At 34.3% G+C, this 25,087-nt stretch overlaps 1 protein-coding gene across 1 annotated transcript; it reads left to right on the forward strand.

Annotated features, from left to right (window-relative positions):
- On the forward strand, positions 1–24,187 carry RNF6 (E3 ubiquitin-protein ligase rnf6; the record flags this gene model as incomplete). The annotated part of the gene is made up of 6 exons (XM_051215107.1): positions 1–200; positions 7,037–7,126; positions 12,079–12,470; positions 17,536–17,792; positions 19,383–19,736; positions 21,620–24,187. The coding sequence occupies 6 exons, from the start codon at positions 1–3 to the stop codon at positions 21,689–21,691; spliced, it is 1,365 nt and encodes a 454-aa protein (XP_051068287.1). The 3' UTR covers positions 21,692–24,187.
- Between the last annotated feature and the right edge of the window lie 900 nt (positions 24,188–25,087).

The raw sequence follows: 25,087 nt of genomic DNA on the forward strand, positions 1-25,087 counted from the left end.
ATGTTCGGGGATGACTTGTTTTCATGCTTTTTGCCGGGGAATTTCTTTTCGAATTCGATGATGAATGATAATCATTTCAGTCGGGCGCTCATGGCGCATGAGAGGGCATTCAGGCATGTACATCAAGAATTCCAAAGAGTCGCGCAAGAAATATTTGATTCTTCAGCGCTACCTAGACAATTTTTCAATTCGCAATTCAGGTAATTAAAGTTCTGAATCCAGTTATGGCACTAAAATATGATAAATTTAACGAATAAAATTGCATTTAGTCCTTTCCCTAATGCTTATGTTTTGTTCGATTTAGGTTATTGTATACTGTATTGCTTTATTTGAAATCATATCATTCAGGAGTCATCAGACCAGTGCTTTGAAGTGTTAGCGCAGTAATGAACTGCTTTCGATGAAACTTGAAAGTGTTTTTTGAAAAATATACTAAGACATAAAGGCGTATGTGTGCATGGTACTAAGCTCTATGTAATGTTTGTGGCTTGTGAAGATGTAAATAAAAAAACGCACGGTGATGCAGTGACTACTGTCTTGTTCCCCGGTGTAAAGTTTACCTTTTTCAAGTTCTGAATAAACGCTTCGCGTATAGATTCTTTATTCTGTCAGTTCAGCGTTTATGAATGTTACTTTGGCATTAGTTGACAGGGGTTTAAGAGAACACAAATTTATAGAGGATTCTTCGAAAGCAGTTGTCGTACTTGAGATAGATAAGCGTGTAGAAAGTTTATTTGTGACATCGAAAGCAAGCCTTGTCAGGACTTTATTCTCACACTGTATTTACTGTAGCATATTTATACAAACATGAGGGATCTTTGTTATGATCTACTCAGGTGATCCTCTTAATTCCTTATTCGAAAGCTATTATGGGCATTTCAAGTCCTTCACAGAACTTTTCAGTACAATGCAACTGGTAAGATATGGCTTCATAATCACTTGTGTCATTAGTATGTGAGCCATTTTGCCAGGCGATGTAAATACAGGTTTCCCAATAGGTCCACGGACTATTCTTAGCTGGAGTACTAGATGAACGATTATTATATGTTTGTGAGTTTTTCCTTAATGTTTACATGACTATGGTGAACCAAGAGTTTAAATAGTGAAGAAATAAAACGTAACCCATTGTGCTTTCTTCCTCATTTTCGTAGTGAAGTCAATATTTTACTCCATGTGCTCTATCTCAGTTGCTTATTGTCGATTCCTTAGTCAATTACAATTAATGATAGCTTGCATAAATAACTAATGGTCGAATATCTCGAGTTTGCCCAATTTTATTGTTCAGTAGCAAAGCCACATCACGATTCTCCACTTTTTTATGATACGCGTCAATTAAATGATATACTGTTATATCAGTTACTTTATTAATTTAAGAGATTTGAAGATACCAGGACCCTTTTGCTAACCCTTTCTAGTGGTTTATTTCGATCACTTGTATTGCGGTTTTGTTTATGTCTGGCCTCGCAAAAACATTTGTTCTTTTATCTCTATAGTTTGAGTTACTCGGTTCATATTCATATATAACAGTTGTTTTGATTTTTCCACTAATTTTTGGGACTGGAATTTATCGGTCTTTTTGGCATATATACATCCCATAAGGATAGCCACGACGTTGACATTAGGTCACAAGCATCGTCAGTGGAGGTGAATGATGGATAGCAGAGAAATTCAGGACAGGCTTTCTGTCCCTTGCTATCCACCATTCATCTCTGCTTACAATTGGTTCCCATTATTCTCACTTTTAGTTAACAAAGGGAAACAGGATACCGATAAACAACAAACACTTCCTTGCTTCGCGTATTAGTTACCTAATCCATTCTCGGTATGTAGCAACAAAATTTTGTTCTGTATATAGTAGCATTGAACTTAGTACACGCCTTGGTAACTGGATTCGATTGTCTGCATTTCAAAGGCAGTAAACTCAATATAAAGATGAGTAAATGGGTGATCGTATTACAGCTTAGTCAATAGGGCTTGATTGGCATTAAGAAATTGGAAAAACCACTACTGGTCTCTAATAAGTAATCAACCGGTATAGTAGTTTAGCATTTCTTTTAAATTATAACCTCGTGCTGTCCGAATTCATCAATTAAAAATCCATGATTACGATTGAAAACTAAGGACCTGATTATGAGAAATGATTTATATAAACTCCTGGTGGATAGTTTTAGGTACTCATTCTCGTTAAACAGGGTAATTGTAGACTATTCTCAGAATTAAGCTACACAGAGTTCCCCATTGCAATTCTTTTAAGGAAGCGTAATAAATCAAAGAAAATATTTTGTCCATAAACTGGTTTCGCTTAGGGTTAAAATATTTATCTGTATGTCAGTCAGCCAGTCAGTAACAACGTAGAACTTCGAACGTACGCACATCAGTTCGAGTTGCTAAACCACATTACCACAGTGAAGCAGTTATTGATTCAGATCCCATAGTGGTAGAGATAGTAAAAGTATAAGCAGTAATCGGAAACATTAGGGTTTGAAGATGTTATTCAAGGAGTATAATCCAGCGAAATAAATTTGTAAAGCGAAAAAAGGGACACGAAGAATTTATAAGATTAGAATTTGGGAGAACACAAAGAGTGGATGCACCTGTGCAATTGCAAGTGATTTTGAGCCATGTCATTCAGAGTCTCTAACCATCGGTTGCTATCATCTCGCTGATCCCAGCCAGGTAGTTTACGCCTACCAACATGACTCAGTCCACTTGTCAGTGACTTCATGGACTTGTGCCATGCTTTGGTCTGACCGCCCTTAGCTTTCTTCCAACCTACTCCTGTACCATTGAGCATCGCACGTCGAGGCAGTCAGTGGTTGTGCATACGTAACACGTGTCCCAGCCATCTCAACTGATTAAGTTTCACCACTTCATCAATCGATTTGCCATCCTTACCTAGTACCCGTTTCCTAACAACTGTGTTACTTACTCGATGGTCCCATGATATACGAGCAATGTTTCGAAGACACCTATGATCGAATACTAGTAACTTACGAATATCCTCTAATCTTACCGGCCACGTTTCACTGCCATAAAGTAGGAAGGAACAAACTGCTGCGTAGTAAACGCGTCCTTTGGCTGATGAGACTTCCAAGATAAGTGAAGTGGTCGACACGCTCAACTACTTCACTCCCCATCATTAGTTCGGGTGTCGATGCAACCCAATCCTGAAGCAACATTTTGCATTTCGAGGGGGAGAATCGCATGCCGAACATGCTTGCATTGCTGCTTAGAATGCTCAGAAGACTCTGCATTTTGTCAGCGTCTTCACCAAATAGAACTATGTCATCGGCATATTCTAAGTCAACAAGTGAATCTCCCGGTAGAAGTTCAACTCCTGGAAATTTAGATGAGGAAAGTTGACACTTTATCTGTATGTCCAGTGTCAACTATCTATATTCTGTAGTTGTGTGCGATAAAACAGAAAAACCCCTAAAAAGTGGTATGTTCTAGTTATTCATGTTTTCCTAAATAACCACGTTTTATTTTCATTTTTACCATTGTGAACAAAATTAATTGCTTCATCCTAAAGAATTTTGAAGATATCTTCGTGGCTTGTTCATATTCATATGCCACCTCCATGAACATTTCTGTTCAACTCAGCCTATCTGTTGACATCTTACTCGCAAATTTTACTTTACAGTGAAATCACTTTCAATTGCTATAGTTATACGATCTTGGTCCTGAGTGAAATGATACTGATAAAAGTGAACATAGCAGAAATAGCTTGTGGAAAAAAACAATAGTTTTTCTCACACTATTTTTAACATGTACATAATTCGCTAAATAAAATATTCCATACGATCAAAAGGTTAAAATTTAGGTTTTCTGTAGTACTTAGAAGTATTCAAAGTAATGTGATAAGAATTCTCGGAGTAGTGCAATTTAAGGCACGTAGTACTAAATGAGCTCTTCTAGGGTTACTGTCGGTTCAAAGACTAAGCAATGGAGGAGGGTTGGAGATGAGGTCGGCAACCCCTTTGCTTAGTAAATAACTTTGCTGAAACAACCCTAACCAGAATAAACAATTTAGACCATTTAAATTCTGCTCTAGGAGTTGAAAGATCTTCATTCAGAAGTTATAACGCCTCCGAGATTGTTCGGAAGTCATGAGGCCGATACCCCCCCCTAGCAACCAGAGCAACAATTTACATAGTTACTTTTGTGGCCCGGTGTCTGACTTCAATCGGATCGCATGAGTGATTGTCATTGCATTATTGCTGTCGAAATATACATTCTGACTATTTTAGTATATTTCACCGAATTAAATCGCGTTGGTGAATAACGGAATTAAGTCAGTCGAATACGAAAATGGATTTTTGAATACATATATTTTGTACACTCAAATGACTTAGCTCTTCTATCCCATACACATGAACAAACGCAGGTGGAAACAACCAGTGTAGCAGGGTCCACTGCATCAGTAGGCCTCGACAGATACAAGGGGAAAAGTATGATCCCTAAATCAACACATAGAGAACCAACCTAGTCACACTTTATGGAGAAACTGTGGAAGAGATGGAAAGTTTCATGTATCTGCACAGCATAGTCAATGAACAAGAAGGATCTGATACAGATATGAAGGGAAGGGTTGGCGAAGTGAAAGCAGCATCTCTACAATATAAGAACATTTGGAACTCAAAACAACTGCCAACCAGTATCAAAGTCGGAATCCTAAATATGGACGTCAATACAGTCCCACTGTATGGAAGTGAAACGTGGAGAACTACTACAGCTATCGTCAAAAAGGTACAAGTATTTATAAACGATTGTCTACGTAAAATACTCAATGTCCGCTGACCGGAAGCCATCAGCAACAAGCTACTATGGGATAGAACAAACTAATTTCCAGCTGAAGAAAAAATCAGAAAAGCACGTTGGAAGTGGATAGGACAACACATATTGAGGAAATCACCAAACTACATCACAAGGCAAGCCCCAACTTGGAATCTTGAAGGGAAAAATAAGAGAGGAAGACCAAAGAACACACTGCACCGAGAATTGGAAGCGGACATGAAAAGGATGAATAGCATTGGAAAGAACTGGAAGGAATCGCTCAGGACAGAGTTCGTTGGAGAATACTGGTTGGAGGTCTATTCTCCTCTACGAGGAGTAACGGATGTAAGTAAGTGAGTACTAGACAAGTACAAATGAATTTATTGAATTTGGAATTTGTAGTCAGCGCGCAATCAAGTACGAAGAAATCATCATTTACTACAAATACCACATTTTTCTCAATTTTAAAACAATAACTTGCTTCAGTTTTTAAACGCAATTCATCACAATTCAAGGAGCTAATCTTCACAAAGTGAAATAAGTGAGCTGCTACAGTCCTTTTTATTTTTGTTGGAATATTTTGGCGTATCAACTGATTTGAGCATGTAAATGGTTCATAGGGCCGACCCATAGATTGATTTGATTATCAATCCTTTTATAACATAAATATCGTAGAAAATGTCACACGTAAAATACTTTGACACTGATCAAATACCAACAATACCAACCAAGTAAACCAATCCTTTAGTACACGTCTTTACTTTTTGTAAGCGATTGTTGTAAATAGTTCATAGAATAGCTTCAATTAAAAAGGGATCCATTATAAATCTTGCTTATTTATATGTCACACTATTCATCATTTATTAGATTGAGAATGCCCCGACCGTAGCTGCTACCTTGACGTGGTGGTCGGCCTTGCTTATCGTGATGAAACAACCGAGCTATATTGGCTGAACACATGTTCCTGTAGGTTTTACCATGCCAGGCAGGTCAATTGAAGAACTGTAAGACTAAAATCACCAAATCAAGGTCTGAGGGCGAAGTCGTACTGCTGACTGTAGAGGGGTGTGGCAGCAGTAAGGTGTTACCCTCGGACAACCAGCATCTGCAGCGATGCTGCTTTCTCACAAAGAAGGAACGGGTTAGAAATGGTCGACCCTAAAAATGTCACACCTCACCTTACCTCACGGATTTCCGTCTCTGGCAGTAAGGTCTTTTGAAGAACGAAGCTAACATACTAAAAACCTCCCACGAAAAGGCCGTGCGCGACCAGCGCCAAGCAGTTGTCCCTTGGGCTCTGCGGTCACGCTCCCAGATCGTTAAGACCAACACTAATCCAATTTCCTTTTCAGGTACCTCAAGAAATGCCCTTCCACGGTGTGAGCAGCCGGGAAGTGACATCAGCCCTCATACCCGTAACATATTGAGAATGCAAAAGGCTAACCTGCTTGTTGTAATATTTTCCACTGGTTTGTTAACAGACTAACCTGGGCTCTCTAAAGATTATATCTGAGCATTGAAAACTAAAACTAAAACTGTGTAGGGAAGGATCAAACAGATCGGAACTGATGGTTTTATGTATAAAGTTATTTCATTTCTCACCAATACATGTTGTATGCATTCATATTTACCAATTAATAATGTTGATTACAATTATCAATCAGAGTGTTACTCGACCTCCATATGCTGACACTGCTGATTCGCATTCAATATAGTTTGAAGTTGACGATGTATTTGACAAGAGTAATTATCAATAAATAAATTCTCTATGAACAATATGCTTTATTTTGTCTTGGATAAAGAAGATCATTAACATGTCTACATTTTTACTCTATTCTTGTATTACTTTCAGCGAAAACAAAACCCGACAAATTTATAAGGACTGATTTACATCTTATTTACAAAAAATCATTCTTAAGCAGTTTTGTCATTCATCCCTGAGGAGGGAAATATTTTCTTACATGATTTGATATGGCCTTTAGTAATTTTAGCACGAATACTTAGGTGTAGAGACACTGAAATGAAACAAGTCTAAATTTTTCACTCTCTAGGTTCAGTGACATCAGGTATATCACATTCTTTAGCTCAGAATGACTAGTCATAATACTTTTAATTCAATCACTCATTTATAGTTTTTACTGATAGTCTATGCATGTTCAGATAACAACATTTCCCAATTTAAGAGGTCGATAGCTAGTTTGTGATTTCAATCAGTATTTTAACTATTAAACGTTTGTCATTCGTGTTTCATCCTCTTCAGAGATATTTCCATAATTCCACCTGATCGAGGTACTCAAAGAGTAACGCTAAGCGATCCAAATGATGTAGTTGGTAATTCACGCGTACACAGGTTAGTGTTATCTCGTAAAATTTTGGTGCGTAAGTATTTCTTCTACATAAACTGTCAGTGGTGTTTCATTTATTGCTTCATATTTTTATTATGTCCGTTTTCCTGAAAGGATCACGAGACTTTTAAATAATTAATTGTTATTATCCATCATTACTGATTATTATTTTTGTAAACCAGTCAGTCAGGAAATAATTTTCATTTCTTTAGTTAGGCGATTTATTGTTTGAAATGACGCTTGAATTTAGAACCTTAGTGATTAACTTGTTTCTTAAACTACCATAGTTGACTTATTCTGATGTATAAATAACACTTCAAAGTTCACAACAGAGATGCATCCTGTTCTATGCACATCTAAACATAACCTTTTTTTTATTAAGTTTGAGGTTACCTTAGTATTTGTCAGAACTGTAAATACCTTTTATAATTTAAATCTTTCTTCACTGCTTCACTGTCCAATCGTTTGATTAACGTCGAGGTTCGATAGTGTGTTTGGGCATGAAAATAATAATTTAACTAATGTTAATACGGGATCAGGTGGCTTGAGCATGTTTAACGAGTTTCATTCCAATAGCTTCTACATCGCATTATTTTTCGACTCTGAAACCGCAGAAAGGTGATTGGTTTATAACATAACATTATTAAGTTCAACATGGCTCCGTAGGACTGACATATATTGATTTATCATGACATAGCGGTAAAGGTCCTGGAGAGCAAGTAGCTCGATGGCTAATTCTATCACTTTATTTCTAAAAGTAAAATGAAGACGTTTAGCCAACTCATTTTAGTCTCTAGAATTATTTTTAAAGAAGGAGGATTTTTGTTAAAGATGTCATAAATTTCCAACAAGCAGAGTATATCATTTTGGTGGGATTGAGTTCTATCTAAGTGGTATGATCTCGAAGCTTTCATCATCTTCCTAGATAATATCATCAACACAAGCTTTGTCTCAAATTTATTTCATCCAAACAGTATGTGTTTTGGTATAGAATTGTTACTTTTTCTTACCATAATCAATAGTTGATTAAAACAAACATTTTTTTACTTTGAGTTAAGTCTGATTTTCGCTTGAGGAAAAAAAACTGTATGAAATCTAAACTTATCTATGTAGCTCTACTTAAGTTAAATGTCAAGTAAATTTTACATTTTTGTCCATTCTATTCACTTACTTTTTGTACTCGAACTTATTTCACAAAATTTGTCAGTAGCATAGTTAACTGATAATCTCTTTGTTAACTACATATTGAAAATCTTAGAGACTTCTTCTTATCACCTATTAACAGATAGTCGGTATCTTCCTTCGGTTTCTCTTTTTCTTTCAACTTTTAATTTAGAGGAAAGCTATATGATATGATAGAGATTAATAAAATCAAATGAATTCATTTTCTTATGTAAATTATGCTCACCATAGTGTCATGAAAATACTGATATCAATGTGTGTGTCTTTTTTTCAAAGTTATTACATAATAGAGACATTATGAGTAAAATGTCTGACTGATTCAACTTGTTTGTAACTTACAAAAGTTATTTATTGTCTTGTTAAACTGAACCGTTGGTTAGAGATCTTGAATGACATGGCTCAAAATCGTTTGCAATGGCGCAGGTGCATCCACTCTTTGTGTTCTCCCAAATTCTAATCTCCTGAATCCTCCTTGTCTCTTTTTTTCTCTTCCCAAATTTATTCCACTAGATTATACTCCTTGAATAACATCTTCAAACCCTAATCTTTCTGATTACTGATTATACTCTTACTACCTCTACCACTACGGGATTTGAATCGACAACTGCATCTCTGTGCTAATGTGGTGTGGCAACTCAAACTGATGTACGTACTTTGGAAGTTCTACATTGTTACTGACTGACTAAAGTTACTAACATTATTTCGCCTATAATGTTTTCTAGATCAATCAATTTGTAAATTAAGATATGAAATAATCATTTTTTTAAAAAGATTCCTACTGACAATAACCCACTGGTTGTCTTATCAGTACATATAGTTTCCATGAATGATTTTTATATCCTCTAATAGCATTATGAGTAAATATTGTGTTCTAAAATTTGCAGTTTGAGTAATTGCTTATAGGGGTTTCGTGATAACTCGACGTATATGTGAGGAAAGCTGACTGTCATTTCCTTATGTATATATATAGAGGAGATTCGTCTCGTCAAAATAAGAACCCTAATTCTATGTTGATTCTGAGTTCATTTACATATAGTTCTCATTCATCATAAATTTGTATATAAAAATATTTAGAAATGAATTCGACTTTGGATGATTTCTGAAGTTTGATTATATCGTAAACCTTCATACACCAAATGAATTGACAAGTTTTTCAAATAACTTATAAGCTGACAAATACAAAGCGATGCACACAAAAGATAAATAGAGCATTCGTCTTAAAAAGAAATATTTCATCTAATCCGAACCTTCGATTTCATTAGTATGATTTAGTAGGAAACATTGTACTAATGGTTATAACACAATTTTTGGAAGGGAAAAAAGGTTCGAAATGTGTTCCAACCTACTTTGGTCTAGTCTTCTGATTAACATCATTAGCCCTTAAACTCTAAAAAGGAATTGGGTTAAATATGAGTACCCTCATTTGTGTCGATTAATCAGTGAGAATTATTTTATACTAGTAAATTCATTTCAGTAAAGTTGCTTGCATACAGTTGATCAAAAGTTATTTGTGATAAATATCGTTAATATATGAAAATTTAGTATTCATTGAATTGGGTACGTATGTTAATTATCTTTATCAATTAAACATATTGAAGAAGTCTACCAATCGGAAAATATATCCTAGACGATATGAAGTGAAAGAATACACTATGATTTCATATAAGAGAGTATGAAAAGGTTCTTTAAAGTAATTTTTCATTTGTTTTAGAGAAATTTAGAAAATTTATATTTCTCACCTTCATACGTGCTTCAATAGGCGGCCAAACAAATGCATATGAAATACCAATATAATAAATAAAAATCAGTCGAATTTCACTTGAATATTAACTGTAAAAAACGGTACCTAAGCAACAAGTTTGTCGGTCAAACTATGAAGGTCATTTCACATTGATTAATATGTGATTTACAGTGAATTCAGATTCACTTTTGTTATTCTTCTTAATTGAAGTCATCAAAAGTCATATAAATATGACATAGCTATTAAGATGCAATAAAAATTATCTCGATTTATTGACTAATTTGTAGATAGCCTTCTTTATAAAATGAATGAATTTTACATAGGCTACTGTGAAAATTTACATTGATCACTTACGTTCTGACATAATAAAAAAATCTCCTTGATGTAAATTTTACATTCTTCGGTAAATATTAATGATTTTATAAATTGGTTTGGGCTTATAATGACTAAAAGCAAAATAGTACTCATCAGGATACCATAAAAGTACTAAAATATATTAGAGTTTATTCTAGAACAGGTAATCGATAATCTTTGGTAAAATTCCATCTAAATATGGTATTTACTGTGAATTTACATCATTCCCTTATTTTTGTAAAACAAATTATAGTCAAGTTTAGTTTATGTCCATTAAAATTTGACCACTTATTGTTTAATATCAATATTCATATTACATATGAAAACTGTACTGTTGTTTTAATGCTAAATTTATTTCTTCATATTTAACAAATTAATTTGTCCGACCTTTCTTCAAATTCCGACTTAAATATTTTCACTGATGATATACATGAAATTATAATCAGTCTAATTGAATAAAGAGTAAATTTGTTGCTTTTCTTTATAAGCTATTAAAATTACTAGAATTTATTGCGTGCGACACTTAAGGTCCTGGGTTTGAGTCCCCTATGTGATGGGGGTCATGGATGCACACTACTGAGGAGTGCTATACTGTTACGAAACAGTCATCCAGTACTCCCAGGTTTTCAATGGTAGTCTAGCTTAGATCTACTCGTGGATTTAACTGTAAAAATACTACAATCTACACAAATCCACATGCTGATAAATGTAAAATTATTTTGATATTAATTCAGTGATAAAATCGGTTCCTTTTAATAAAAAAGCATTTCTTGAACGTTTAATTATAACCAAAACATTTAGGTTTTCTCAGGCCAACAACAGTACGCATTTGTTAGTTCATCAAAAGTCATTCGTTTTATTAATTTCATATTTCCTAAAGTATCACGCTTAATCTATAAATCCCGTTCAGTCATTTCCATAAATACAATATTCACTGTCAGATAATGTTTCTAGAATAAGATAATTCTCATATTCCACACAACTGATAATCACTAGAGATATTCGCCTGTTGAAAATGGCTAGATTTTCAATTGTCGAAAAAAACGACAGGCAATGAAACTAATTATTTGCTAAGAACATAATATCGTTGATCATTTAATAAATAAGAATTAGTCGATGATTTTATGTACTTCCATCAACTTACCCAGGAATTTCGCAACAATTCCTAAGCCACAATTAAATTCCTCGTGCTTTGTTAGCTAGTACAGAAAGAGATGGAAATGGTCGGATCGAAATATGATACTAATTTATCAACTGTGCGACTTTCAACCTAAAATAATTAGGAAATGGTATACTTCTGAATGACAATTTATATGATACCTAAAATCGGTTGAATATGTTAAAATATGTAGATTATAATTGGCTACACTAGCGTAGATGTATTCATCTTTTTTTTTCTTTTAATACTGTTCATTTTGCACTACGACGTGTTTCTCTTAGCTTCATACAAATCTTCATATTCTTATTTCTGTTTGCTTCCATTTTTTTTAATCGTTGGTAATGTGTTTTTTTTAAATGTGAAGAGTAGTAATATTATACGATTCATTTGGTTCAGATCATAGGTTATCCTCACTAATCTGTTTCAAACAATTATCTACTAAGTGAGCATTTGAAACATAGTTAGATCAAATACCATTTACTAAAGTTATCCCTAATAGCTCATTATCTTTTTAAATTTAGGCATAGAAATAATGATCCTGTGACATTTGAAAGAACCAGACTGCAATGGTATGACTCGAATACTCGTAGGTCATTCTTGCCTGAGCCACCTGCCCGTCCTAAAGTATTAGGATTTATGAATGCTGATGAACTGAAAAAACTTCCTACGAGCATTTATAGAATTAAAAAGACCTCATCAACAAGTGAAGACACATTTACATCACCTAATGCGACTGCAAATTCATCAAATGCTCCTAATATTGTACCTGTTCTTAATGAAAACCAAAGTAATATGACACCATCTGGTGGTACACATTATCTTGAACCAGAATCAAAAACAACTACTCTTGTCCAAATTCAACCAATACAATCATCTCCAGCACGTGGTCATCCTGAATGTGAAATATGTTTAAGTGAGTTGAAAGTAAATTATGTTATTAGTTTTATACTTATATGCAGGGCGGAAAAAGCCTTATTCAGTTATGGTATTTGTTATTTCTTTTTCTAATTTAACATAACTTCACTTTTCTTTCAATACTGAGGTGTTTTAAGTTTGGAATGAATCATCTTCGTTTTGAGCTACAATAGAGAATAATTATCATGTTACTGACCATAAGAAAAGTAAGATGTCATAATGGTCTTCTTTTTTGCTGATTTCCCTACCTGGTCATCAATCATGACTATTAAAATCAATATATTATTTTGTATGTTCTTATTTTATTCATTTTAATGTTTTAGACTGAGTGAAGTATTTCATAAAATTTTACTAGTAGTTTTATTTAAATATTTATGAATATGAGACTTATGTTAGTGAAATCCTTCTTGATTTAACAATACTACTTATTCGGTTCGATAGAGCCATATACCGTGGAATTTCAACCTTGTATTTGATTCTGGAGTGTTGAAGCATTGAAGATTTAACTAAACGTTTTGTATTAATAAGTTTTATTTTGGAGGACGATTGGTAGAAATCTCATGTGACATAAAATTAATATTCATACACCATCCGGAACCATAGGAATGGGATTAATTTGGAAATCATGTTCGTTTGTACTTACTCTATGACCATTCTATTATCAAACTATAAAAACCAACCATCATATTGTTGACTTCTACCTAGTTCTACATTCACATTCCTCAGTTTACAGAAGTCTTGATTTATATATAATATCTGTAAAATAATTTATGCACATTGGTAGGTTAAGGCTATCATCAGTTATGTGGATTTGTCCAATATCCGATGACGGTGCCAGCGAGTCTGGAAACCTAGCCTGAAAGGGTTGGGCAAACTATTTCACCACCATCGTGACTTGGAATTATTCCCCGCGAACCGGGAATTCCTGGTAAGTGCAAGTCATAAGCTTGCACTGATTACGTCCCTGCTCTTTGTACACACCACCCGTTGCTACTACCGATCGAATGGTTTAGTGAGGTCGTTCTATTAGTGTCGTTGTAGTGGTTTTGCCGCTCGACCGATGCTGAGAAGATGACCTAATTTGACTATTTAGAGGAAGTAAAAGTTGTAACAAGGTTTCCGTAGGTGAACCTGCGGAAGGATCATTATCATGACCCAAAAATATATAATGATGCATTCACCTGGCTTCGTGCCGGACTGCATGTACACTGGCTTAGTGGTATTTACCCTAGGCTTCAGTGGTTATTATTTCATATTTCATGATAATTTTTTTCAGATAAATAGTAAATTTATGATGAGAATGTGAGCTATTCATTTGGAACTTCTTATTTTTCTCCCTTATATTATTACTGTACACAAAGTACACATATGAATAATTTTAAGTAATAGATTTTAGATGATTTCTGTCAACCTTACAATTCAATTACAATAGTTCATTTCAAATTATGGTCATTATAGTACAGGGAAATAATAAAGTAATCACAGACATGAATTTTGTAGATAAATTGCTTAATTATATTAAAATGTTCTAAACAAAATACATTTTTGACTAATCATGCGGGTTGATATAGGCTAACCCAATGATTTCTACTCAGTAAACAACTTCAACCAAGCTATTATTTCACTGCTTACCAAGCATTATTAACCATGTTTTAAAACTGACCTGTATACATACATACCTGTGATTGCTCAAGGCTAATACATTTTAATTTAACAAACTACTATGATATAAGTTATAAATAACTTGACATATAACATTCATATTCTAATTGCCAGTTTTAAATACTCTGAAAAAAAACGAGATTATCTTTAATTAGACTGCTCTAGAACCAAACTGATCCGTTTCGGGAACCTAAAATGATATAGGAAGTTATGTATCATGCACTGAAACATTGCGGATGTTTTATCATACTCTAAGCTACATTCCTCATGGATCTTTGACTTTCTTCTAAACAGATAATTTACTAAATTGGAATTAGACATTAGTACTGTTGGATCCCGGCTCAGTGGTCTAGAAGTTAAGCGTTCACGCGCCAGACCGAAAGTCCTGTGTGCGAGTCTCGCATGAGAGACCATGGATGCGCACTGCTGAGGAGTTTCATATACCCCAGTGCTTCTAGATCTCCAACGATGGTCTAGCTTAGATCAACTTATGAATTGAACTATTAAAATTACTACAATTTCCACAAACCCCCATACCAAGTTATTTGTAAAAGTTACATTATTTATATTAAAATTAAAATACAACAGGATTATTTACACTTAGATGAACTATTTTTCGTTCGTTTTGTGACTTATTCGGGGTCGTGACCCTATCAATAAAACCGGCAGTTTATCATGTTAGCTGAGTGATATTTTTGTCCGTTATATGGTTGAATACTATTCACTCTTTTATACCGATGATACATTTGATTTTTTGTAAAATATATTCTTATTTAAGTGATATTTAATTATGCTAGCTAATCCATACATAACAATTCAGTTCGTTGGTTTCACAAAAATGTAAGAATCTTTTTGGTTACGTAACTTACATGGTGTGATACAATCTTCATTTCAACTATTTAAACTATGAGCTGATTGTAAGTGACTAGATTAATATTTAATTCATTAAACTATACCTTAAGTATTTGGGAAAACAGTCAAGTAAATCACTTCTAATCAAAATAGTGTAAGATTTTCACGTAATTCTTTAATATTAGTCTTCCATCGAAGACTGTTGCACATGAAGATATTGATTTTCTGTCACCATTGTTACCCTTACTGTTGTTTAATAGCTTCTGGGATTTTTAGATAATTAATTACGTATATTCTATCAAACTAATGAAAGACAGTAAGATGAATTCAGAAATTTAATAGGTTAGTGAAAGTTGGTTAGGTTTATGGAGGTGATACGATTTATGGAAAGAATATTAGTGGAGGCATTGAAAACGGTACAAGAACCTGACTCTAAAGAGTTGCATACTTACCATGCATTCAACGATATATATATATATATATATATATATATATATATATATATATATATAAGAGAGAGAGAGAGAGAGAGAGCATACATTGGAAGAACAGAGAGAAGAGTACATGCTCGCATTTCTGAGCATGTTCCCAAGAAATCGAGGCTGCGAGGGACTAGGGCTCTCAACAGGGCGACAGCTCGGCGTTTACTTGACACCGCATATACCATTGACATTCCTCATGCTTTTAAAATTATTTGCAGACAAAGAAATACGGCTTCTCCCCGTTTTGCCTGAGCGTTCGCGATAAAAAAACTCAAACCTGATCTATGTATTCAAAAAGAGACATTAATAAACTTATTAGTTCCCTGGTAATCCATATTTTTTTGGTCATTAGTTTTATTTTATTAAAGTTTAGTTTGTGTTATATTCTTCTCCCATTACTGAATTCTTAAACCACCCCTTCACTCATGCATTTCCACTCACTTGATTCTCTTAAATTATGTGAACTCTTCAAATTCTACTCAATTTTTACGTAACCCATCTTATCAGTTTTTAATTCAGTGAATCTTATGTAAAAATTATCACAAAATTTATCTTATCTGTCTCTGAACTCCACTCAACTGTTACACCTCCCATCCTTAATGTTTCCCTGATTCTAACATCATATAACCTCTGACCTGTTCTTGCATATATATATATATATATATATATATATATATATATATATAACCTTTGTCATTCCAATCCTTTACATTCACTTATGTCAATTGTTCCACAGTATTTCTTATCTCAATGTAAAATTCTAATACATATTTGGTTGTAAGCAGCTGATGGGAATAATGATGAATTCATATTATTCTGCATCAATATCTGTTCTGGGTTTATTTAAATTCATAAAGGGAACTAATTGTATGAGATAATGACATGTGATTGAAATCACGAATCGATCTCGGTTAGACAACCGTTGAAATCCTGGAAGTACTAGATGATAGTTTCGTCCTATTTCGGGACTCCTCATCAGCATGAAGCACCGATTCTGTGACCAGAGATCGAACCCATGATCTTCGTTTTCATGCATCAATCCCTAAATTCTAGATCGTTAAGTTGGGACTGGTGCTTCTGGGTTCGATTCTTCAGTGGAGGCGTTGTGGTTGCCTATGTTTGTTGGTCCTCCATTTCAATAAAATTCAACAACTTTCACAATCATATACCATTATGACATATCGTTTAAGATTTGTGAAATTAACAAGCGATGATGGAAAGGACTTCATTAGTTGTTAGGTTGGTTCTAATATAAACCATAGGTCAATCATTAGGTCATTATTTTCCTCTGTTTTATCAGTATTCAAACGTTCGGATTTATTGTGAATGGTTAAACATGTTCCTGAAAAGTTTTCTTAGTACTTTAAATATACGTATACTTATGTACTTAAGGTCTCAAATCTATTTACCTGAATAGAAATTCTATAGATTCACATGATTATAAGGAACACAACGCTGTTTTTATATCTGCCCAAATGATTTAAACCTATGTACAGCTTAGAGAGGGATTTTCATTGAATCAAAAAGTACTGTTATTATTCCTAGTGAATAAAAATAAATTTTGTGAAGAAAATTTTCATTTGAACGAAACCATTTACTTAAGCTGTACATTCGTACTTATAGTTGCTTGGTAAATATGTAAGTCTATAGAAAAGAGCGCGTCATAAAGTGATTTGAGATTTCAATTATCAAAAGGAGCTGAATAATAATTATAGGGTTAGAGAAGAAGAGAATAATGAAAATAATTTTTGGGTCCAACTGATTTTATAATTAAGTATTTTGTGATATCCCACGTTATTCAAAATTCCAAGGAAGAACAAACTAAATCCGTTTAATCCCCAAGTAAACTATTGCAAGAAATGCTTTGGGATTTGATACCAAATTTATTATTTGAGCTCTGTAACTTGTTATTCATCTCAATTTTGAGCAAATTACAAGATTTACTAAACTTTTTGTCATTTGGACAATGGACGGTTAATAATTATAAATTAGAATGTTCTAGATTATTGAACCGGTTGAGAGTTCTACACTGATTCAGAGGAAAATAATTTCATCACTTATTTTTAGTTGAATATCAAGATAAAGATCGCCTCCGCCATCTTCCTTGTGGACATGCATTCCACATGAAATGTATTGATGCCTGGCTAAAACAGTCAACAACTTGTCCGAAATGTCGTGCTGGTGTTCGTGCTGGACTTGCTCGGTTAGAACGCAACCGTCAGCGACAGAGAGCTCAATCAAATAGTGGGACAACTTCGAAACCGACGCCCATACGAGCTGTTCGTTCACGTCCAGGTGCATCAACTTCAAATGTTCAAGAACAGGTACACGATCCTCTTTATACACAAGATTTTTTAATTTTCATTTAAATTTACAATCAATAGAGTTTCGCTTGTATTATATGGATGAACATTGATTTCCTTCGGTTTTGTATTTGCTACACTACTGAATATGAAAGTGGATTTTATGCAATCCGACTTAATCGTAAACCGTCATAGAAACTATTCGGTGCATTGAATACAAAGTAGTAAACAAATGACACCCAACATTGAAACATGTTTTATTTGATCTGAGTTGTTACTATCAAGCGTGACTGATCGTTCGTAAGAAGACTCAAAGATCACTTAACATCATGTTTCTCAGTATGACGACAACTATTCAAAATCGAACCTTGAAGGTATGGACCGATTTAACAAATGTATGTCCGTTTACAGTACTGAATCAGATTATTCATCCTATGTGGTAAGTTCTTAATAAATAAATAAATTTATGGATATCACCTACTCAACGAATATTGCCAAATGAAGTCATAATTTTAGATAATCTTGATTTATCATGTACATCAATATATACATTTCTCAGCCTGATAAAAGGAATGAATTTAATTGACATTTCTATTAGATTATCGTACCTAATGATGAGACTGTGATAGTTTCGTGAGTGAGAGATTTTTGTAAATATATCGCTATCGTTTTTTTAGAGTATCACCTATTTAGCAATCGTTTAAAAGTAATTTAATTTTGTAATCATTCACCCTTGAAAACAGTAGAAGAAATCTAATTTGAATGCATTATATTTTTAAGCTTTAGCTGAGTGAAATTATTCTATGCCTGATGGACACTTGATACTGCGTTATCGTTTAACCCATTCGTCGCCAGACTACTAGTTTAAATAACCATATATTCGCCTAAATCTTTCATTTCGATTAACCATTCAAAGTGAAATATAGAGTTACCAGTTAGTAATAAAGAATGATTACTCCTATGACTCCGTAACATACTTTTCGTTCCATTCCAAAATCTGAATGACATTCAGTTTGCATAGTAAGATCACCATATTACCCTAGAATCTCTCAACCATGAAGAGTTTTCTAAAACTACGAATGATGGAATTATGTTAATAGGAATTTGTTTGTATCTTAGGGATCAGCATATAAGACTAGGTTTAATTGTAACTACATTATGGTAGTTATAGCATTGATTCTGTTTACCATAAACAATCTACAATTCTTTGCTTTTAGTGATTTCCTACTTTTTAATCTTCAATAACTGGTGAGTAGATAATATACACGTTGAAACTACTCATGACTGTATTTCAACCAAGTTTTTCACTTCAAAAAATAGTGTATATAAATATAACATCTTTATGGTATTTTACTTTCATGTTACATTTCCTACTTTAAAATTGTGCTCCAGTAAAAAAAACCAAAGTGTAAGCTAAATGTTCATAATATCCTCTTCCACGATTAGTAAATTTTACATGTCCTCTGAATAAAATCATGTATGACTTACACTTTCCTACATTTTCTCTTAAAGAAATGTTTTCATTATTAGACGCTTTCTTAGGATTTCACTTGTTAATAATTATTATTCTTTCAAAGTGGCATTTCTTATTTACATTGAAATAATTATTAGCATCGTCCATCGAATTCCAGACAAGGTTCGCAAACAACCAATAGAAATCAGATAACCAATCAGAGTTCTGTTGTTGGGACTGCTTCCGATACACAGAATAATCGTACTACTCGCAGTCGACCTAAACCTTCAGCTGCTTCAACTTATGCTACGTCTACCATTTCTACTAATCGCACTACAAATGCTCCAGTTAATCAACGAAATCAACGTTCCGTTTTGCAACCTAGTTCCAATCAGCAAGGTTGTTCATCAGAACTTAATAATGAAAACCACGATGAAGATGATCTTAAGCATCTAACTAATATTAAACCCAGTACTCGTGAAAATACAGTGTCTCAAAATAAAGTTAACGAGGTTGGTCCTAGTTTTTTTTTACAAAGACAATAATCTAAGCCGTCTTAAAAGTAATCCAAGTTCATTGTAACTTCGGGTAACTGATCTCAGCTGACATGATTTACTAATTGATCGGTTAAATACAAACAACTCTTAAATGAAGTATATTATTCAGTTGGTATTGAAATCCAGGTTGGGTTTGTCATACGCCAACAATCAATGTATTAGTTTCGTTTAGTATTAGATTCTACTGTGCTGTTTAAGTATAACTGATAAATCTGACAAACTTGAATTTATGATTGGAAGTATAATAGCTACTTTTTGACCACCCACTATTCTCTGTTGTTCAATTCTTCTAGAGAAACTATATTACTTGACTAACAATCTTTATTATAAGATATTTTGTTAGGTATCCAAATACAATGCAATGAGATTAAATCGGCTTACACTATGTTAATCTTTTAGACTAGTTACATGTGGCTAGAGGAATGTGCATATTTTAGAGTTACTAAGTGTGAAACGCTCTGTATTGACATTTGTTTTGTAAAGAACTGATAACTAGCGTTCGCTACCTAAGAAAATTATACTTTTTTCAATAACACAAAAAATGAGTGGACCATTCCATGTACGATCATGGACAGTCAATATATCTGTGTCAGGAATAAAACAAGCATATAATTCAGTAATGTGCAATATTTCTCGGTAAAGTTAGTTAATTTATGGGTTTTCGAAATTCTACACACATATTAGATTTTTGCTTAAATATTACTCTAATTCATTCAAAACAACCGACTGACCAAGTATTTAAGATATGTAATTTGTTAACATCATTCTTAATGTCGTATAATTAGTGATTGGTGGATAGGTCATTACGCTTCTACAGTTTTAAGCAGTGAGAATCAGATAAATGTGATTGTTTGACAAACAAATACAATACTTGGTGATATTATTATGTTGTCTCCCATTACTCTCTAGGAGTATTAGAGACAGGATTTCTGGTCTAAATACGTGTTTGATCAGTTTGTAAAACGTATGATCTAAATCATATTTCATCTTCTATGTTGATTGCTTCCGTCGTTACTATTTCTTTGTAACTGAAACTAACTTCATAATTGTCAACCTAAAAAAGTGACATTTGAAAATTTTTGGTGAATGATTCATCTAAATGGGTAATATTTTAGTAACTAATGCTGTTGATATAAGCAATGACGAAAATGATATTAACACTAAATAATAACTGAAAATAAATTTCACTTACTCACCTCTTTTCTAAGACTATACTGATTCAGTCGCACAGAATGAACGACAGAGTATTCGAGACTAAGTCTTGGCAATATAAAAGGGTTACATTTTCAGCATTACTATCCTGAGTTAATAATTCTGTTTATCGATTTGAAATGAATTTAAAGTTCTGTTTCTAACAGTCTATAAAGCACATAAGGTGAGTTTATATTATTGACTTAAAATGATCTTGATTTGAATATCACCAGTACAGCAGTCATATTAATTTTGAGATGGTGGAGAAGATTTGTAGCTCAGGTGGGTGATTTTAGTGGAGTTTTGTTCTTTGAACTGGATGGTTTCGTCGTGGAGCTTTCATCGCTCTTCTGAACGACATCATCAGCACAAACTTTAGATAGAAGTGAAGCGTTCGAATTTCTATCTGAAGTTTATGCCGATGATGTCGTTCAGAAGAGCGATGAAAGCTCGACGACCAAACCATCCAACTCAGAGAACAAAACTCCATCAAAGTCAAATTAATTAAATGATTCAATTGTGCGAAAGTGTATATAACAAAATGATACTCAAATATATGAATAGTCAACAAATCACATTGTTTAATGACAAACCAAAACGAACATTAGGGCAGTGACGAATAATATTCATTTTTTTCCCTCTTTCAGTCAATTATCGCTCGACGGAAAGCTGTTGAAGCAGCTTTGAAAAGGGCGGCCTTATCAGAAGCTATTCAATAACAGATTGAAGGAAATCCACTTCCAACCTCAACATAAGACATATAATTATCAGTTTATTCTATACGCCTAATATCATTTGTTTCTTCACTTACTCATCTATTCATTAAACAATTGCCCTCGAACTCAATCGAAATATGATTATTGCAGATATTCAATGACTCATGTGATTATATTTTACTATCATTTTCATTATTATTGTCATTGTTATCATTAATATTATTGTTCTAGGAAACTTATTTCTTTCTTTCGTTTGTGTAGTTTACTCGTATTTTTTTCCACATTCTATCATTACATTAATTGTCTTATGTATGTTATAGTTACAGAGCAGTATGAAAGTATCTAGATAATTTGGTCAGTTTATTTGTTAAAGTTCAAACTACTTTAAATGTTAACGATGTTTTTTCTTCAAAACAGAACACATAAAAGATAAAAAGGGAAAGAACTCTATCTTGGTCACATATTCAATTTTGTTGGCGTAGATATTTGCGCATTTCGAAAATGTTCATGGTAATAATATTACAGAATTTTCTTCGTTCAAGAATTATATAATCTTTTGACTTATAGATATACATTTTTAAAACAACGATGTACTATCATTTTAATCGGCTTTCAATATTTGTGTCATTCTATGAGTTACTTATTTCAGACTCATTTTAATGTACGAGATACAGTGAATTATTATGAGGGGATTTTGGAGGAATCGTTCATTTGTAATTAGCTTAGAGATTGATCCTTGAAGTTGGAGTAAAAACCTGTGATCAGAAGTTTATCTAAATCGGTAGGCGATATAACTATCTTCGATGACACCAAATCGTCATGCAATACTGCGCATTGATGGAAATTAGACAGACTCCGTGAGTTATCATGACTTGAAAATTCTCAACCAACCATGTATGATGTTTACAGTGTGTAGTGTTCAGGGTTCCAGAACTACGAGAGATCCGTTATTTTGCACGCCTTGGTTTTTAATGGTTATCCAACCATCAATTTGTAGTGAGAATCTGTTCTATGTTGAAGTTTGTAATGTTAATAATAGTAATACTCTTGAAAGTTTTACAATTTCGTCAATCGATGAAATTCAAATACCTTCCACTAAATTTATATCGCTTCACTAGGTTTCATGAATGATATCAACCTGTAATTTAAATAGCGCACAATACTAAGCAATACGTATTTTAATTTTGTAATTACTATATGTGGTTATTCATTACAGAAAGGAAATCCTCATTTAGCTGAACAGTTACCTGACTATGTAACGCTAATACTATCGGTGACAAAAATATATATCAGAAGGGGTTTTGTGATTTTAGAAATTTCACTGATTGAAATGATGAGTCAATTGAAGCTAGACCACCATAGTCTGCTCACTAGTGACTGACTTCAAGAGATACTCCTGGAGTTCTAGTGAGAAGCCGTTACCAGTGGAGTTCAACCAGGTCTGTTGTGAGATATCAACTCACTGGAGACAATGGCGCAACTTCGTGGGTTGGTTGAAGTTAGACATTAATATCGTTGGATGCCGGCTCAGTGGTCTGATTGGTTAAGCGCCTGGCGAGAGACTGATAGGTGCCGGGTTCGAGTCTCGCGGGGTCGTGGATGCACACTGCTGAGGAGTCCCGTACTAGGATGGAACGGCCATCCAGTACTTCCAGGTTTCCCATGGTGGTCTAGCTTCAATTGACTAATGATTTCAATCAGTGAAGAATATATGTTGTTCATTCCCATACAATTACAGCAAAATCAGGGAATGAATGTTTAACGCAGACCAGACTTGGAAAACACATAGCTGTTCTCGGTATTGTAAACTAATTGGAATGCTTTATGAAGCGCGCAGCAACAAATATTAATCGGTTCCGGGAGCATTTTCTAAGACCACCTGGCTTGCATCCTTATATAACATATGTGGGATTTCCAACTATAGAGGTGTCTCAAGAATTAAAGTATCTAAAATAAACACTTCTTATGAGCCCAAAGATCTAAGAAGTCTCAGTCAACTTCAGCAATGTTTCAATGGGGGCTTGTGAATACGGCCAGCGCCAGTCTGTTATAGATTTTAGTGTTTACTTACTGGTGACATGGCTCAGAATTGATCACAATGGTGGTGTGTGCACTCTTCGTGTTCCCTTAAATCGTGAGATTAAAATTACATATCCTTATATGCAATCTTTCTTTTGTATATTACCACCATTGTATTAACTACTATGAAATCGGTGTTCATCTTGTGCTAATGAGTTATGGTAATTTGGAACGATGAATATATGTGCCTGGTCCCACGTTGTTGCTGACTGGTGCAACTATCGTCTTCTAACGTAAAGTCTAAGGAGGGATGGGAGACATTGGAAACACCCAACTCGGTTCGGTTATTAATCAATTTAACAAATATATGGAACAAGTGCCGATGGACTGGAAAGAAGGACACCTCGTCAAGATTCCAAAGAAAGGAGATCTGAGCAAATGTGAAAACTACAGAGGCATAACACTACTGTCAATACCAGGGAAAGTCTTCAACAGATTGTTGCTGAACCGGATGAAGGATGCAGTAGACGCCCAACTTCGAGATCAACAAGCTGGGTTCCGTAAGAATCGGTCGTGCATAGACCAAATTGCAACACTACGGATCATCGTCGAACAATCAGTTGAGTGGAACTCATCACTATACATCAACTTCATTGATTATGAAAAGGCATTCGACAGTGTAGATAGGAAGACATTATGGAAACTTCTTCGACACTACGGAGTTCCTGAGAAGATTATCAATATTATCCGGAATTCATACGACGGACTACAGTGCAAAGTAGTGCATGGAGGACAGCTGACAGATGCATTCCAAGTAAGGACCGGAGTCAGACAAGGCTGTTTGCTCTCTCCCTTCCTCTTTCTTCTGGTGGTCGACTGGATTATGAAGACCTCAACATCTGAAGGAAAACATGGCATACAATGGACAGCTCAGAATCAATTAGACGATTTGGACTTCGCAGATGACCTAGCCCTCCTATCACGTACACACGAACGGATGCAGATGAAGACAGCCAGTGTAGCAGCAGTCTCTGCATCAGTAGGCCTCAGTATACACAAAGGGAAAACTAAGGTCCTCAAATTCAAAGCGGAGAACAGCAATCCAATCACACTTGATGGCGAAACTCTGGAAGATGTAGAGTCCTTCACATACCTAGGAAGCATCGTCGATGGACAAGGAGGTTCATATGCAGACGTAAATGCTAGGATTAGCAAAGCAAGGGTGGCATTCCTACAATTGAAGAACATATGGAACTCAAAACAACTTTCAACCAATATCAAAGTCAGAATCTTCAATACGAACGTCAAGGCAGTTCTACTGTATGGAGCTGAAACTTGGAGAACTACAACAACCACAATCAAGAAGGTACAAGTATTTAT

Source organism: Schistosoma haematobium, chromosome 2 (assembly GCF_000699445.3).
Source record: "Schistosoma haematobium chromosome 2, whole genome shotgun sequence".
Taxonomy (NCBI): Eukaryota; Metazoa; Platyhelminthes; class Trematoda; order Strigeidida; family Schistosomatidae; genus Schistosoma; species Schistosoma haematobium.